The sequence below is a fragment of the Sturnira hondurensis genome, unplaced genomic scaffold (genome assembly GCF_014824575.4).
Source record: "Sturnira hondurensis isolate 20B ecotype Veracruz unplaced genomic scaffold, ASM1482457v3 Scaffold0006437, whole genome shotgun sequence".
NCBI lineage: Eukaryota > Metazoa > Chordata > Mammalia > Chiroptera > Phyllostomidae > Sturnira > Sturnira hondurensis.
The window spans coordinates 9,078,933-9,097,256 of NW_028079068.1; the positions used below are offsets into that span (position 1 = coordinate 9,078,933).

General features: G+C 44.2%; 1 protein-coding gene across 4 annotated transcripts in view; it reads left to right on the top strand.

Moving 5' to 3' along the window:
* Positions 1-3,397: 3,397 nt before the first annotated feature.
* The window catches only part of CEP41 (centrosomal protein 41), a 41,505-nt gene continuing 26,578 nt past the window's right edge, over positions 3,398-18,324 (top strand). For 2 of the 4 annotated variants that reach the window (XM_037049186.1, XM_037049187.1), the window contains exons 1-2: positions 3,398-3,529; positions 14,391-14,454. In XM_037049186.1, the coding sequence (XP_036905081.1) occupies positions 3,497-3,529; positions 14,391-14,454 (97 nt within the window). In that variant the 5' untranslated portion in view covers positions 3,398-3,496. Of the gene's footprint in view, positions 3,530-10,510; positions 10,686-11,791; positions 11,798-14,390; positions 14,455-18,324 lie in introns of all 4 variants that reach the window. The other 2 variants (XM_037049189.1, XM_037049188.1) reach the window with 2 other exon arrangements.

An 18,324-nucleotide genomic window follows, 5' to 3' on the forward strand; every position in this document is an offset into this window, starting at 1 on the left:
ATGTCATTTGGGGAATGAAGGTACAGGAAGCCAAGGAAGAGAACCAAGGACCATCCATATTTGAGAAGCAACATCTTAAGACAGGTCTGAGTGAAGGGCTCTGGGCACTGATCAGGAAACGAGGCCGAGAGCTGATCGGATGACGTGCGCTGGACAAGAGGGTGGATTCAGGGCAAAGAAGGCTCTGAAGGGTTTTAGGCTCCAAAGAGAGCCAGACCGCTTCACACCCTGATGCCCGCTGACACAGCTCAGTACCTCCTAAAACCCCGTCCTTACACCAGACATACTCACCTATCTGGGACTCCCACCAATTCTGCCGAAACGAAAAAGCTTCTGGAACATGTACAGGGTTAAAAAGGAGACAGCAGGCAAATGGAGGTTCACAAGAGCACTTCGAACTTCACGAACAATAAGATTAATCAGTGGAAGTAGGAACTTTTAAAGAAAAGAATCAGAACTTCTTCTCTTACAAACAAAGCTTGAACCTCTTAGCAATTACAACTCTGATTGTAATGATCTTACTCAAGTGCTTGAAGAGTCATTTACTGCCAAGAACCAGCGAACCACACTTCAAATGGTGAAATTACACAGAATTCAGCTCAGGTCTAAATCGGCCCCGACAAATGCCACACACAATTTTCAGACTGAAGTCAGAATCAGGTTTTTTGTTTCTTAGGGGGGGCTGCATGTTTTTATTAAGATGTAAAATTAATTCCTAGTCAGTGAAGAAAATCTGCCAAACACACAAAGTGTAAAGAATAAAACAAATATCCATATTGCGTAACCCAGAGATGGTTTACATTTGAAATATTTTTAGAACTTGTTTTTCAGTGGATACCTTTTTTTCCCTCACAATTCAAGATTATGTTAAATTAAAAATTGTTTCCAGCTTTTTCCATTTACTACATCAGGAACAGGTCTCCATTGCCTTCATTATTCCGTAAAACAGACTTCTTAATGTTATTTCATAATGCTACATTTTATGGATATGCCATCGTTTATCTTAATCATTGTTTAACTGATGCTCAGTTAGGTTGTTTCAATAGTTTGTCCTTTTAAATCCAATTCCAGTAAATATCTGGAGCTGTAATCCTTGTGCTTCTCTCTGATTATTTCCTTGGGAGAAATTCTCAGAATACTAAGATTTGAGAGCTGCTCCATACTCACTTTCAAATTACTTTTCAAAATGGTCACACTTCTTTTTACTCACAGGAACAATGTGTGAGCCCAGCACTGCACCGCACTACCATTAAAAAAGAGAGAAAACAAAAAACCTTTGTCCATTCGTTAATTGAAAAATGGGATCCAGCTGTTTGGTTTTGTATTTCTTTCCTTTTTAGTTGGACATTTCTTCATATGTGTATCGGATGTTTTTCTTCTATGAATTATCTTTTTGTGCCATTTACTGCTTTGCATATTTGGGGTAAGCAACTCGCTTTAATTTTGATGCAGTTTTGCCCTAGCAGGATCCACAGGGAATTCTAAAAAGAAGCTCAGGATGTTTAAAAAGCCTTTTGATTTTGAGGTCCAAGCTTTCCAAAGATCCCACTGAGGCAAAATGTGAAAGAAATAGGAGGGCTCTCTAGAGCACAGGCTCTCAAGGCATGGCCCTTGGACTCTGCACATCAGAACGAAGGGATGGGAGACAGGGGACCACATATTTGCAGATTCCAAAACCCCACCCCAGACAGACAGGGCATCTCTGACACTTAGACCCAAGGACCCACATTTCTGTAATCTCCGTGTATGTTTTATTGTTCTTGAACTTGATTAATGGATTATCATTCATCTACTCAGTCCCCCAAGTTAGAAAAATTATTGCCATCCCATTTCTTGCATCCCTTACCTCTTGTCATGAATACAGTAACTTAATTTTACCAACAAATGTCTTTAAATCTCTTTTCCTCTCCTCACCACCTTTTAGTTTAGTCCTTCATTATCTTCCTCTCTTCTTTCCCTTTTTCCTGTTTATTCTACCGGTAATCTCTATCATTCCACCCTCAGAGTGCACCAGATAAGGATAAGCATACATTCTAAGCAGTCCTGTGCCTGGGGGTTTCTGCTTTCTGTGCAAAAGGTTCTAGATAAAAGCCTCCCACTGCTCCCTTTCCCATTGTTTGCAGCCCCTGAACTGTACCTTGTTCTAGTAGAGGGGTGAGAAACTGGGGGTTTAAGAGGAGACTGGAGAACTCTAGGGAAGTTCAGACAAAACTGAGTAAATAGGCTTGAAAGTGCATGAGATAGCTGTGGCCAGTATAAGATCCTGGAGGTCAACCAAATGTGAGTGACAAGCCTAAGGGTGGAATGCTGAAGTGACTGAGAAGACAGGGCATGTGAGACCAATGTTGTTGAATGGGTCATCATCTGCAGGACCCTCAAACTGCTCACGTGTATGCTGTTATTCACAAGCAGAGAGCTAGGAATACCAGCGAAAAGCTCAAAGCTCGAGTAACCTTTCTCAGTCCCTGGAAAAACAACTTAGAGCAAAGAACAAAGGGTTACTGTGTTGTTCCTCCTATGTAAAAGGAAACAATAATTTTGATGGATTTGGTGGGACATTTTGGAGCCAAGTCAAACTGTGTGTGTGAGATTGTTTTGTAAAGGTGCTAGGACTTAATTTTCAGATCTGGAATAAGAACAGGTGGTGGCTGATGGCAGGAGTCACAATGGTTGCCATGACAACGGGATTGGGTTTTAGTCATCCTCCCATCCTCCACAAAACCTTCTGCAGCTTTTCTCATAAGGTGCTTATTAAATATTTGTTAAATGAATGATGAATCACGGAATGGTGTATGCACTTTGCAATTAAGGCTGCCGTTCTCTAGCTAGCTAAAAGCTTTTAAAGCAACCCTAATTACTGTATTTACACATGATATTTTGCATAATTTGCATATTAACTTAACCTGAAAATAATAAATTACAGATTCCCATCCCTACTGAACAATCCTATCCCATGTCTGTTCCCTATGGTGGAAAAGTAGTCCAGATGTTTAAAACACTCTTAAGGCGGTGGTGGGGTGATGGGGGGGTTGGTGTGTGTGTGTGTGTGTGTGTGCGCGCGCGCGCGCGCCCAGTACCGTATTTGTTTCACTACATCACTTGTTTTCCATATCACCACCACTATCCCCTCCCCACTTCGAGCCCCTCCCCCACTCGGATATCTGCGCAGCTGTCCTAGCGCAGGAGCCAGTCTACCCCTCCCCCGCGCCCCTCTTCCCGCGCTAACGCTGGAGCGGTTGGAGCCCTGCAAAGAGCACGAAAGGCCTCGGCCGCCAGCGTCTGGCGTTGCCCTTGGCAACCATTGAGCCGAATCTCGCTCTACGGTGACCTTACGAAGAAGTAGTAAACCCGGCTTGCATTGGCTGGCCGGGGACGGCTGACCAATGGGAGAAGAGTTTGTAGGGAGGCGGCTGAGCGAAGTAGTAGGGGGTAGGAAGCTAGGGTTAGAGGCAACTGGTGAGGCTAGAAACCCTGAGCGTGGTCGTTTGGAGCAAATATGTCTGTCCGGAGGCACATTGGGAATCCAGAGGTGAGGGTCAGGTCCGGATCGGAGAGGCGGAGGGGGCGGGCGCACCGGAAAAGGCTCCACGTGGGAAGGGAAGAGCAGCCGGCGACTTCCGCCGCCCGGAAGGCGGGAAGCGGCCGGCGTGAGGAGGGGTCTGGAGGGAGGCGGGGCTGGCTTGGGGGATGCCGGGGCCTTGTGCGACCTCCTACGCGGAGGGGGCCACCATCCAAAACGTGCGTAGTGAACACAGGTATTTGTCGCTCAGAGGAGCGAAGTGCATAAAGACACAGCCCCTTCCCTCAAAGGGCTTATAGTCTAGGAGCAGCAGATACAAAATAAGTTACATACGATGAAAGCCCTGGAACACTAAAGGAGCAAAATTAAACAGCCATCATTTCTTAGTATGAGGGTTCAGAAAGAACAGGAATACGCAGGCCAAGCCTTTGGTTAAGGATGCAAAATATGACATGTTTTACTCCCACCCCATAGGACTGTTTGCTTTGTTGTCTGTTCCATTCCTAGTGCCCTGCCGCATTTGTGTTCATTTAATTTCCACTAGTGCTTACTGCCCACCCGCCACCTTGCCATAGGTGCTAGAAACACAAAGAAAGTAAGTCAAGACTTTTGTCCTTAAGTAAATTCAGTCCAGTGGGGAAAGCTTGTAAACAGAATTTGAATGCAGTGTGCTTGAGGAACAAGGCATTGAGAGGCACAGATGAACAAGAACCCAGTTTGGGGGGGTGGGGGGTGGGGGGCGGTCCTGGAGATGGCCTGAAATGGCACAATTAGGAGCCACACGTTGTCCACGCTACAGACAGGACAACGTGAATCAAGTTGAGGCGTGAGCCATGGGAGGGGCAGTGCCCTGTGCAGCAGGCGGTGGGAGTGAAGTCTGCAAGGGCCTCCTGTGCCTTGTGAAAACTCCTAGCCGTTCTACAGAACAGGAGTTGCAAGCTGTTTCAGTCATGATGGATGCCTGTGAGCTCTGTTGAGAAAGTCGTGATGCCGAGTTTGGGATCTGCCGGAGAGTGCCATGATAGATTGTAATCTCTACCATGGAGGTGGGGGAGGCAGGTGCGGAGAGCGACAAACTGCCAAATATTTATCTTGTCTGCTGTTCAGAATTCGAAGCTTTTGAAGGGATTTAAGTAAAGAGCGATGTGGTCAGATTTGCCTTTTAGGCGCGTGGTTTTGACACGTTGTGGAGAACGGATTTGAGGAGCCCCAGACTGGAGATAGGGAAATGGATCTGGCGGTTATTATGTTACAAACCTAAAGGAAGGCCACAGAAGAAGGAACAGAATTGAGAAATATTTAGGAGGTAAAATCATCAGGACTTCATGATCAGCTTGGAGAATTGAAAGAGGGATGGATGACTTAGGTTCTCAGCGTGGGCCACGAGTCATTGGTGCTGATACCATGCTCATGAAATAAGGAATATGGGTGAAAGAGAACTGTAGGGAGGAGCAGGGATGTGTGATTATACATTTGCTTCCGAATGAAGATGTCCAGCTTACTGTCTTCATTTATTGGAGCCCGGTTTCCTGTAGTCTTGAGAAAGAGTGCATTAAAAATAAGTATTTTTATATATGTCTAAAAATATTACTCTACCTTCGTATTTATTTGCCTGAGAGTTTGGTTGAGGATAGAATTCTTGGTTGGAAATCATCAGCATTCTGAACAGTGTGGTCTTTTAGCATCCAGGGTTCTGTGGAGAAGTCCAAAGCCATTCTCTTCCTTTGTATGTGACTTGAGGCTTCCTTTCTGGAAGCTTGTAGAATCTTCTCTTTGTCCTAAGTGTTAGGATCTTTCATGAAGATATTCCTTGCTTTGGGTCTATTTTCACACCCTGTCGGTGGGCCCCAGAAACTCAAGTTTTTTTGTTCTCTGGTATTTTTTTGAATTACTGTTGAGTTTTCTCCCTCTCATTTTCTTCATCTTATCTCTCTTGAACTCATCATCCTGATGTTGCTTCTACATAACTGGCTCTCTGAGTTTTTAAAATCTTTTCCACATTCTGTTTTCCACATCTTTGTCATTTTGCCCTTTTTGGGATAGTTGTTTAACTTTATCTTCCAGTCCTTTTATTGAGTTTTTAATTTCCGCCATCAAGTTTTTCATTTGTAAGAGCTCTGTGTTTTAGACTCTGATGTCCTTTTTAGAAACTTTTATTTTGAAATAAATATAGATTCTCAGAAATTGACAAAAATAGTACAAAGTCATCCCATATGCCCTTTATCCAGATTCTCCCAGTCATAATTTTTTACATAAGTATAATACAATATCACACCAGAAAATTGGCATTTATACATTGCATGTATAGTTCTAGGCCTTTTTATCATGTGTAGTTTTAATATAATCAAGATTTGCATATGTGGAGATTTTGCAATCAAGATAGAGAACTATTCTGTCACTACAGTATCTCCTGGCAACCACTAATGTGTTCTCCATTTCTGCAGTTTTGTCATTCTGAGAATATTACATAAATGGAATCAAACAGTATGTGACCTTTTAAGACTGGCTTTTTCTCACCAGGATAATGCATCCAAGTTGTTGCCTGTAGCAACGGTTCATTCCTCTTTATTGCTGATTAGGATTCTGTGGTGTGCACGCATAACAGCTTGTTTAACCATTCAATGATTGTGGGACATTTGGTTGCTTTCAGTTTGGGGCTATTACAAATAAAGGTATGAACTTTGGGGTACCATTATTTGTGTGATGTTAATTTTCATTTCTCTGGGATAGATGCCTAGGAAAACAGTTGCTGGGTTGAATGGTAAGTTTACCTTTAGTTTTTTTAGAAATTGTCTGAATATCTACAACAATGGTATATACCGCATACCATGGTGTAGATAGGGAGTGGGCATCTAGTTTTGTGTAAGTACATTTTGCGATCAATGTCTACACAGTGCTAAAACCACCTAACTGCATTTCTCAGAACATACACTTGCCTTATAAGTGGCACACACCTGTACAAGGTTTTATATGGACATGTGTTTCCTTTTCTCTAATAGTGTTTTTAAATGTTTTTTCCCCTACATAGTCTGTTTTCCCCAAACTGCTGTTTTTCTTTGTTTTGTTGGAGATGTTTGTATTAGTAAGCTTGAGCTGTCATAGCAAAATACCACAGATTGGGTGGCTTACACAACAGACAGTTTTCTCTCATACTTTGGGCTGCTGGAAAGGTCAAGGTCAAAGTGCTTGCCTGTTTGGTTTCTGGCCAGAGCTCTCCCCTGGCTTACACGTGTGCTCACATAATGTTTCTGCACACGTGTGGAAAAGGAACAGGCTGTCTGATGTCTCTTTTTATAAGAACATCAACCCTGTTGGACTTGGGCCCCACCCGTGTGACCTCATTTAGAGGTCATTCAAGTTGCCTTTAAAGGCCCTGTCTCCAAATACAGTTCCATTGGGGACTGAGGCTTCAATGTATGACTTTGGGGGGCACAATTCAGTTTATCGCAATGTTCTTAGACTCCTTTTATTCCTCAATTGTTCATTTATGTTTTCATGTAGGAGACTTAAAAATGGGGTTGGGATCTTCATATTCTTGGGAGGGGCTTGGTGCTGATGAGCTTAATTGCAGGAAGATCTCACTGAGCCGTGATTGGGGGACTCCCTCTCCCAGTGTTCCTTCTCTGCATCTCTCCTCTCAGGCTATTCGTGTACCTCAGAGCACCCTACTCTCCTGAGAGTAAAAGCCTAGTTGAATTCCTGGAGGAATTAGGGCTGGGGCTAAATCTCAACACTGGTATGCATCGTTTACTTAATCCCCCTGTTTTCAGTAATGTATCTCCGCCTTTCCCTGAGTCTGGAGACCTCCCAGTCCAGAAATCCTTTTCAGGGGATAAAGCCCCAGATATGTGCTATGGTGGGGGAGAGGCAGCCACCCCATGGCACTGAGGGGAGGAGGTTTTGGAGATGCAGTTGCTTCTCAATCAGTCTTTGACCAGTCTCTCTCATTTCAGCTACTCCTTTTATGCCGTCCTTTGGAGGAGTCTGGTGCTCTCAATTCCTAAGCTTTTTAAGAAGTGTTCTTGGCTTTCCCTTTAAGTCCATCGAGCCATTTTCACTTGTTAGTGTGTTTAGTTCTAGATTTCAGGAATCTATCGCTATCACTTCTCCTGTTCTCTGTGTTTGGAGCATTATGTCCCTAAAATAATGTCCTTCCAATGGGGTTTTACTGAGGTTTTGAAAGGAAGTAAAATCAGATGCACTTGTTCAGTGTGCTGTCTTCAGTCAGTAGGTCATGGTCTGTAATTCTTTTTATTTGCTAATTTATTTCTGGCGCACTTACAGGAACAAAAGGTAGGGCCCTTGTCTGCATTGTCCCACTGCCTGGCACACGACAGTTGTTCCTCAAATATTTGTTGAATGAGTAAATGAATATATGTCCAAGCTGGGGGATGTCAAAGCTGGTGTTCTCTATGGAGAAATCAAAAGCTTATAAATGGAATTAAACCTAGATGTTTGGTCTGCAGAGAACCTATAGATTGTGAAGATAGAATCCAGGCAACCAAGAATCATGGGTCAACGGTATTATTTGAAATCAGTAGAATTGGACCAGATTAAAATTCCCATTAAAGAAAAATGTTCTCTTTTAAAAGACCTATTTTAAATGTGAGATTGCCTTACATGAAACTTTCAAAATTGACACCTACTCCCTTCATTTTATGGACTTCCTCTCTACAAAGGAAGTGAGTAGAAAAATTCTGAACAAAAATGTATAATGATATTTTTAAAATGTTTTAAGTGTAAATCTCCCATCCAAGTACTAACAAGGCCCGACCCTGCTTAGCTTCTGCGATCAGACGAGATTGGGCGCATTCAGGGTGGTATGGCCGTAGACTGTAAATCTTACTACATATGTTGTGATGGAGACGTGAACAACCTTGTGATGTCCATTTTAAGAGAGGTGGGAAGTCAGAAAATCACTTTCATTTTTTAGTAATTTGTGATTCAGACAGTCTCACTCAATTTTTTGGTGATTTTCTTTCAGAAAAATTCCCTTGTCAGCTTCCCGTTTTCTTTCTTCTTCTCCAGCATCCACGTATTTCACAAAACCCAGTTTTATTTGAGTATGTCAGTGATCTGCCAAACACTCCCGACTGTGTGGCCCACAGCTCAGTGTGTTTAGTTCCATCCATTGTCTTCAGGGCTTCGTCCATTCAGGGTTCTCCACTGGGGAGTCTTTCTATCCATGTCCAACCTTACACCACAGGATTCCATACACCCGTGGTTTTGAGGGGGTGGGGGGCGGAGGTTATAAACTCCTTTAAAACCTGCTGAAAGCCAAGGACACTTTCCCCAGAAGCTTGCATGACAGTTTCATGGGACTCATGAACCTCCTAAAACCCATCAGTGGACCCCCTATTCAGAACTCGTGCCACAATGGGGCTGCAGCAGGGTGTGGAAGTGCTGGGGCTCTAGGGCCAGACCGCCCAGCTCAAATCCAGCTTCCGCCCCTCCTAGAAGCGCAGTGAGCTCCGTGAGCCACTCTACCTCTCCGTTGCTCTGTGTCCTACTATGTAAGGTGAGGATAATAACATTCACCTCACGGGTGGTTGTTAAGAGTAAGTAAGACAATGAGGGTAGATGCTTAGGGAGTGCCCGACAACACAGTGGAGTGCTCGGCAAACGTTGGCAGCGATTACCTTTGCTGTTGTTGCTGTTGTTCTTGGACCTTCTCCAGCGAATCAAACAGCAAGTGTGCCGTTCTCCACCCGTGCTTTTAAAGATGGTTTGCTGTTAAAATTTTCTCCATGCGGAATACTTTTCCCATCCTTTTCCCCCTTCTTTTTATCCATAGAAGTTCAACCCTTAAAACACAGTCCCAGTGCCATTTCTTTCACAAACTTTCCCTTTCACCCTCAGTGTGGGAGCTGTTTCTTTGTTTCACACGCCAAGAGGCCTCGATGTCTGTGTTGCCCACGTGGCGTGAGCATGCGCACTGCATGTGGCTCAGGTCTCTGAACCGTCTCCTCATTTGGCAGTCCTTACTGCTGTCACACTAGGGCCAGGCCTTGTAACAGCCACAGAGATCTACAAGGTGGAGCTCAGGGCCCAAGTCCAAGGAGTGAGGAGTGCAAATGGTACCGGGCAAATAGTCGGGGCCAAGAAGAGACTTCTATAGGACCGCAGCCCCCAGAGTGGTCTTCCTGGAAGATGCGTTTGTGCTGGCTCTTGAAAGCTGAATGGAACTTAAGTAGCTAGGGTGGCACTGGTGGTCAGAGCATTATCTTTGACCATTCTAAAGTGTAAGCTAAGCTCTCAGAAGGGTCTCTGGCGGCCTGCAGTGATACCACCAACATGAACTCGCTCAGTGTCTCCTGATGAGAACTTCATCATGACTCCCTAGCTTCTGTCTTTATCTTAAATATCGTGTTTCCACAGCTGAGCCTTCCACCTGGGCTCTGGACCTCATCCTCTTCCCTGTTTCCATCCCTACCTTCCTGCTTCATTTTCAAACCTTTCTTATCTAGTCCATTAGCTGATAAATAATCATCAAATCTCTCCTTTCTTCCAAAACAAAATAACAGCAAAAACCATTCCCTGGCAACTCTCAAGGGGGGAAAAAAGACCATCTGGCTACTATTGACTTCTTCCCTGCCACGTCCCTTCTCCTACACCCAGCCTGCTGTTTTCGACTCTGCTCCCGTCAGTTTATCATCACCGCAGCCGGCAGGGTCGTCAGCAATGTCCCGGTTTACCCAATCCAAATCCACTTTCCTGTTGTTCTCTTATTTGACTAGCGTTCTCGTTTGCTGACTAGACAGTGCTTATCTCTCATGACCACTCCTTTCTTCTCGAAACTCGAATTTTCATGACCCACTTTCCTCTGGCCTCTTGTGAGTCTCATCCACGATGCTTTTCTCCACCTGGCCTTAAGTGGCGGGGTTTTTCTTCTCTAGCTACACACTCTCTGAAAGCGACCTGTTCGTCCCAATGGCTTCCCCTGCTGCCTCTATGCTGACAACCCCCAATTCTTGTGTTTTTGTTGCCCAGACCTCTCCTGACCTCCAGACTCAAACAGCCAGCTCGCCACTTCCATTTGGGATAACCCACAGACATCTGCTGTTCAACACGCCCCAAGTGGGACACATCGTGGTTTTCAGTGTTTGCTTCTTCCTGAAGTCCCTTGTTGGGGGAATGGTGTCACCGTCCTCCCCCAGTTGTGCCAGTGAGTTTTAAGTAATTTATTTTACATCTTAAACATTTCTTGACAGTGTCTCTTCCCCCTCATCTCTGCTGCGACTTCCTTAGGACACAGATCCTCTTAGCGCAACGCCTCTTAACTCATCTTTGTGTATCCATTTTTTAAACTCATTTGAGAGAGAGAGAGAGAGAGAAACATCAGTTCATTGCTCCACTTATTTGTGCATTTAGGCATTCATTGGTTGATTCTCATATGTGCCCTGACCCGTGATCAATCCAGTCTTGGCATATGGGAAGGACACTCCAAGCAATGAAGCTACGCAGCCAGGATGCGTGCGTTCGTCTTGACTGTGACCCGAAAAGCTCTCCAGAGTGCTGCCAGAGGGGTCCTTCTCAAACAGGAACATAATCCCATCACTCCTCAAACTGTCTTCCTCGACATCCCATCGTGCACACTAGGGTTTTTCAACCTCAGCGCAATTGACATTTGGGGCCAGCTACCTCCTTGTTAGGAGGACTTTCCTGTCATTGTAAGATGTGGAGTAGCATCCCTGGCCTCTGCTCACTAGGTGCCAGTGGCCCACCCACCACCCAGTTCTGACAACCCAAAATGTCTCCAAACATTGACAACTGCCCTTTGGGGAGGGGAGGGGGAAGACAGCCCCCGTTTGAGAACCAGGTATCTATAGGATAAAATCCAGAGTTCTTAGCATGGATACAACACTCTTAGGAGTTGCTCCTGTCGGTCTCTCCAAGCTCATTTGACCCCACGTTGCCCTCTTTGGGGGCAACTCAAAGAGCCTGCAGTGGTACCATAGACACGCCCCTTCTCAGCATCTCCGTCCACCAGTTCCCAGGAACGTGGTAGCTCCCACCCACCACACCTTTAGCTTGGCTGGCTAACCTGGCCCTCGATTTCAGCTGAGAAGTCACCCTCAGGGAATGGTCCTTGCCTCCTTGGGTCTGACTTAGGGGCCAATCTTACAGGCTCCTGTGGTGTCCCCTGCTTCCCTCTCTGTTTATCGATGTGTCACCTCTGTTCACTTGACTTTCTTTTCAGCATCAGCAAGAGCTAGACGGCTAAGACTTTTGTACCTCTGTGCCCTCAGCACGGTGGCCTGCTCCTAGAAGACACCAGTAAATGTCCCCTGAGTGAACAGTTGGCGCCCAGGAGGGCTTTGCTGAATGAACAGCTTTCCTTGAAATAGCTTCTTTCTCAGTTCTTTCACTTTCCACCATCCCATCCTGTTTATGTAATTGAAAAAAAAGAAAGCCAGTTGGTCAGTAGGTCAAGAAACAGTCACCCGAAAGCAAGAATTTTAATGAAAAAAGTATGGCAGCTCTATAAAACCTCCAGGGCTCTGCTTAGAGTGGAATACGAGTAATTTCACTTCACGGCTGGTACAGGAAAGTCAGGAATGAGAAGTTGAACCGAAACGGGAAAGAAACCCTCCATTTTCCTACGGCAGCATATGGATTTCTCGTTAGTCTGTGTAAGGGAAAACCAGGGGCGGGGTGGGCTCAGCGGCCGCAGCTGTCGGCACTCCCTCCCCCGCCCNGGCACCCCCCCCCCCCCCCCCCCCCCCCGAGGTTCTGCCGCCGCCACACCTGGTCCCCAGGGACACCCTCACTCCAGCTGTGTTGGCGTAGGTGCGGACAAATCCCCTCGGTTCAGCAGAGACTGGCCTGGAATTTCTCAAAAGAAGCTTTGCTAGGCAACTCTGAGAAAAACAAAACAAAAGTAAAAACAGGAAATAGCATATAGAAATGGTAAAAATACAGAGAGCAAAATAGAAAAGAGAACATTCCTAGTCTAAGATAACTGAATTCTAGTATTAGCTTCTCTTGACTCAATTTGCCAGGAACCTGTTTTTCCTGGTTTTTTTGTGTGTGCTTTTTGTTTTTTGTTTGATTTTTGCTGTGATATTGCCTTCCTCTGGGATATTTGAATATTTGAATATTGAATATTTTCTTTAATCTTTGAATATTTTCTTTCACTTAAGAATCTTCACCTACATCTAGGAAGGAGCTGAAATTGGCATTGGAGGCACTTCCCTGCTAGACGGCAGGTTGCTGATCAGGCAGAGAAACCCCTCTCTCAGGGTAGAACCGCCCCAGCCCCAGGTCCACCACCCCCCCGCACACACACACACATCTGAGGACCGGTGCTAAGTGTCCATGGCCAAGTTTTACTTACCTGGCATGAAATTAAAAAAACATCGGTAATGTCAGTGAGTTTTTAAACAATACTAAAGGGCCAACCTTTTTATTTTGAGATTTTTTTTCCTTTCATTTTAAACACTAAAATAGCAGATGGCAGTTGTGAACAGTTAACTAAATGCCACAGTTACCTGTGTTTTCCATGGCCAAGTAATGCGGGGTTCAAGTTTGACAGGCTCGTCTAAGGGGCCACCTGAGATGGCTGTGGCTGTAATGCAGTCCTCGTCCGAGGTATCCGCTTAATGATCGAATAGCAGTCCAGTGACCTACCCAGTGCTAAGTCCAGGGCGCATACAAATGATACAGATTTGAGTGAGCTATCGTTCCTGCCTTCGAGGAAATCCTAGACTAGAGAAGAAGGTTGAGATGTGAACACTGGTACGGGGTGTCCATATTCTGGAACCAAGCAAAAAAAGACAGTACCCAGTTCCACCTGGACAGTTACAGAGGAAGCGAAGTTTTGCCCAAGGACAGGTTGAGAAAAGGCACACGTTTTACTGTGACTGGTGGTCTGAATACATGTGGTACATTTGTGGGAACATCCGGGCAACTTGGACTTGGGAACCTGTGGGTGAGTGGCAGAAGATGAGGCTGGGAAGTGGTTACCCAGTTTTAATTTCATATTCCACAGCTACCTGTCACCGAACATAAGGTTTTCATACTTATAGGCCAGAAGAAGGCCTAACAAGAAATCTGTATTTTGTAATGTCTTTATTCATTAGCTTTCCCTCACTTAATGGCTTTTGAAAACGCCACTAAAATTGAATATGGGTAAATGTCCTGAGCTTGGATTCAGAGCTCATTGGGAGAGTCCAGGACAAGGAAGACCTAGATAGGCATTTTTGCTGACCATAAACTTACCCCAAGGAGCCCGTGATGTGCCCCAGCGGCCCCTTGAGCAGATGCCGTCCCGCCAACATCTGGGGGAGCCTTAGGCTTCAGGCGGCAGGAGAGGCCTGCCTCCGGGTCTCGGCCTCACATCACCTGCGCCCTGTGCTCAGGTCGGGCTGGATCACGTGCTACTTTTTTAGGGGAGACGTGGATAAAACCTAGAGGAGCTCTCGAGGAGATGGCCCGTAAACCGTCAAACAAAGCAAACCTGAAAGGGAGGATGAGAGAGCCACCCTAGTTGTCTCAGCTGGTTTCTTGAGGCAGCGTCGGGGGCGTATTCTGGGTTGCAGCCGTGGACTGGATGGAAACGAGTGCCCAGTTTTGGCTCAGTGTCAGCAATAATTCTTAGGAGCTTTCTTCCTAGTCCTTTTTTAACATACTGCTATGAGAGTATTTTGACAAACAAGATAACGCACTTTACCCGTAGAGATGGTGTGGCAAGCAGTCCTGTAGTCCTGTGTTGAAGGGGTTGCTGGACCTCCTGCGCTCTTCGCAGCTTTAAATTCATTGAAACTTTAGCATTTGTTCTACTTTTTTTAAGCATCTGACTCTTTCCCTACTTTGCTACCCTTATTCTTACATTAACCCAATTTATTGTGAATTTTTAAATTTTTTTTAGTATCTGACCAAAAGGATACCACAAAACCCAAAGTATCAGCATATCAAGTCAAGACTGGACACAGGTGAGTAAAGATTAGAATGTTAAAACTTTTTTAAAAATCCAGTAACTAATATTGATAAGAAGCAGCATGTCATAAGTGGTACAGCTCACAGGTGAAAGTTTTTCACTGTCTTGGGTGATGTTTTTCTGGGCTCAGAGACTAATCTTTGAAACCTGTTTCTCAGATTATTAGTTAAAGTATCCATTCACAGAATTAGCTTATTATAAATTGATAAATTGGCTAAATCATTGTTCAATAAGTTGCAGGACTAAAGCTAATAAGTAATAGGTGGTCAACTCTGTTTGGGGACACCTTGAGTATCGTCCTTTAAACAGGGACTAATAGATTATGGTTGTGTATCTTTGTTCAATTCGGTATTTGCCGAGCTCTGGCTACATGCAAAGTTATGGCCTGTGGGACTATAAAGATGAGTGTGACTCGTGATTTTTGCAATCAAAGTGCTTAGATTCAAGTGGAGGCAGACAGACTTGAATGAGTAACTGGAATACCAGACAAAATTAAATTAGTGCTGCAATTCAGGTAAAATGAAATTTGAGTGCTCACCGCTGATTTCCATGCTGTTAACATTTTTCACCAGGCCCCTAGTGTATTTGCAGCCTTATGAGGTTTGGGTTATTTATTTGTTCAGTTTTTTTTAAACTTTCAAAGCCTGCTGCGGAAAATCCATCCTGTTAAGATGGTTTCACTGGTAGATTGGGGTACGGCATGCCTTTAGCAATACTGAATAATCCACCAGTAACCTGAACACAACTGAGAAAATAAATTGGGATGTTGACTTTGTTTAAATCTCACTCATTTTGTCTTTGTCTTTCTCCAGGCTTCTTCAAAATCATAAGCTTCCACTCTACATGTTGTAAGACTATACTATAAAGTAGTCTTACAAATGTTTTAAATGCACCATATTTGCAGATACTGTTTCTGGGGACCTTTCTCTCAAACATTTCCATGCTGTTCAGAAATGTCCTGACAAATGTCCTGTTTAATGGCAGGTAAAAATATTATCTGTTTTGGAGGAGGAGGAAACTATGGCACAGAGAGAATAGGATTTACTTGAAATTCAGTAAAGGAGATAGAAGCAGGATTGGGATGGAGGATGAGCACGTCGATGTCAGAGACTTGGTACGAAGTCTTGTGTACGCGCATCTCTTACTTAGTGCTGTGTCCCGTCTCTCAGTCCTGTGTGGTGTCCTGACGCTTCCCAGCCCCAGCAACCACAAAAGCCTTCAACCCGTCCGACTCTACCTGTGCCCTCGCGACCATCACCCCCCCTTCTGAAATAAGCCGTTCTGTGAGGGAAGCACTTTGATGAAAAATGCCGTGTTTTCTCTGAGGAGTCCAGAGAGCATTTTTAGAACTATTAGAAAGGAGTACATTTCTTTGGGAACCTTCTGAATTTTTTTTAAAATATATAGATTTGTCTATAGCTTCATAGTTTTGTCTCCTGGAAGTTGAATTGGGATTTGTGAATGAAATTCCATTTCTCTTCAGTTTCTCAATTCATGAGCAAAGTTTGACTCAATATAATAGAACCTGAAATTAATTCCAGTTTTTCGAATTGAAATACCTATATCTTTTTTAACATAATCAGAGCAATAACCTGTATCCTTTTATATACTGAGGTTTTTAAGGTAGTATTTTGCTAATTACATTTTTTATTATTTTCATTTCATTTATTTTTTTAAAGATTTCATTTATTTATTTTTAGAGGGGAAGGGAGGTAGAGAGAATGAGAAACTTCAATGTGTAGGAGAAATATCGATCAGCTGTCTCTTGCCTGGACAAGGGACCAAACCCACACCCCAGTCATGTGCCCTGACTGGGAATCGGACCGGCGACCTTTCACTTTGTAGGATGACCCCCAGGCAGCTGAACCACACTGGCCAGAGCTAAACTTTTTATTTTGAGATAATTATAGATTCCTGTGGAATTGTAAGAAATGATACAGAGAGATTCCATGCACACTTCACCCAGTTTCCCACAGGAACATCTTACAAAACGATACTGCAAAAATCGCAGCCAGGCCGTGGACATTAATGCATGTGGTCTAAATACAGAACGTTTCCATCATCACAAGGACGTCCACTGCTGCGCTTCTAAAGCCACATCCTCTTTCCACCCTCACCCCTCCTAAACCCCGGCAACCACGAATCCGTTCTCCATTTCTATCACGGTGTCGTTTGGCAAATGCTGTATAAACGGAATCAGTCAGACAGTATGCAACTTTCTGGGTTGACTCTTCCCCTCAGCATAATTCTCTGGAGATCACCCCAAGTTGTCGCGTGTACTAGCGGCCTGTCCTTTGCGTTCCCGAGTGGTTATACCGCGGTGGGTACACTGCAGGTGCGCTCCGGTGGAACCAGTTGCCCGTTGAAGGACATCGGGATTGTTTCCACCTTTCCTTGGCTCTTACAAGTAAAACTGCTATATATACATTCGTGTACAGATTTGTGTGTGACTATAAGTCTTCATCTCTCTGGGATAAATGCCCAGAAGTACAATTGCTGGGTGGTGTGGTAGTTGTATTTGTGTTGTTTTAAGAAATTGCCGGACTCTTTCCCAGCGAGGCTGGAGCACATTGTGGTCCCACCAGCAACGGACCAGCGGTCCAGGGTCTCCACGTCCTCTCCAGCATCTGCTTGGTGGCGCGGCCACTTTTTATTTTAGCCACTCCGATAAATACCTAGTAGCATATCATGGCAACTGCGATTTGCGTTTCCCTGGGGCCAGTGATCTCCACTGTCTCTTCATGTGTTTATTTGCTGTGTGTGTCTTCAGTGAAATAACCTGTTCTTACCTTTTGCCTGTGTTCTAATAGAATTGTTTGCTTTTTTAAGTGTTGAGTGTTGAGCATTCCTTATATATCCCAGCCACTAGTCCTTTGTCGGATACGTGGCTTGCAAATATTTTCTCTCTCTCTATTCGTCCTCCTAGCAGGGTCTTTCTTAAAGCAAAACATTTTAATTTTGATTAAGTCCAGTGTTAGTGCTTCCTTTAATGGATTGTGCTTTGTCATCGGGTCTAAGAACTTCTTGCCTAGCCTGTGTCCCAAAGACTTTCTATCGTGATTTTTTCTAAAAGTTTTAAGTTTTACCTTTCAACCCATGATACATTTTGAAGTAGTTTCTGTGTAAGATGTGCGACTTAGGTTGAGATTAACTTTTTGCTTATGGGAGTTCAGTTGCTCCGGCCCCGTTGGGTACGGAAATGGTCTTTCCTCCACTGAACTGCTTATTCATCTTTGTCAGAAAGCAGCTGGGCATGTTTATGTGGGTCTGTTTCTGGGTTCTCCATTCCGTCCCATTCATCTGTGTGTCTGTCCCTCCGCCAGCACCACGCAGTCTTGATTACTGTAGCTATGTGGTGGATTCAATACTTGAACTTGGTTAGACTGGTAACTCCCACTGCACTTTTTTATCCATTTGGGGAGCAGTGACATCTTACTATGTTGACAACAGTCTTCTCATTCATTGACATACTGTGTCTCTCCATTTATTTAGATCTTCTTTGGTTTGTTTCATCAGCACTGTAGAGTTTTCAGGATAAAAGAACTGTACCTGTTCTGTTAGATTTACACCTAAGTATTTCAGTTTTTTGAGCAATTACAAATGGCACTATATTTTAAGTTTTGATGTCTATGTGTTTTTGCTGTTATATAGAAATTCAGCTTATTTTTCTATATTTTGTATCACAGACCTTGCCAAACTCACTCTGGAGACAAACATGCCATCTACAAAAAGGAACAGTTTATTTCTTCCTTTCCAGCCTGTATGCTTTTTCTTTTCTTCCACTGCCTTATTGCACTGGTTAGAACTGCCAGAAAATGATGTCAAATGAAAGTAGAGAGAGTGAACATCCTTATCTTTTTCCAGG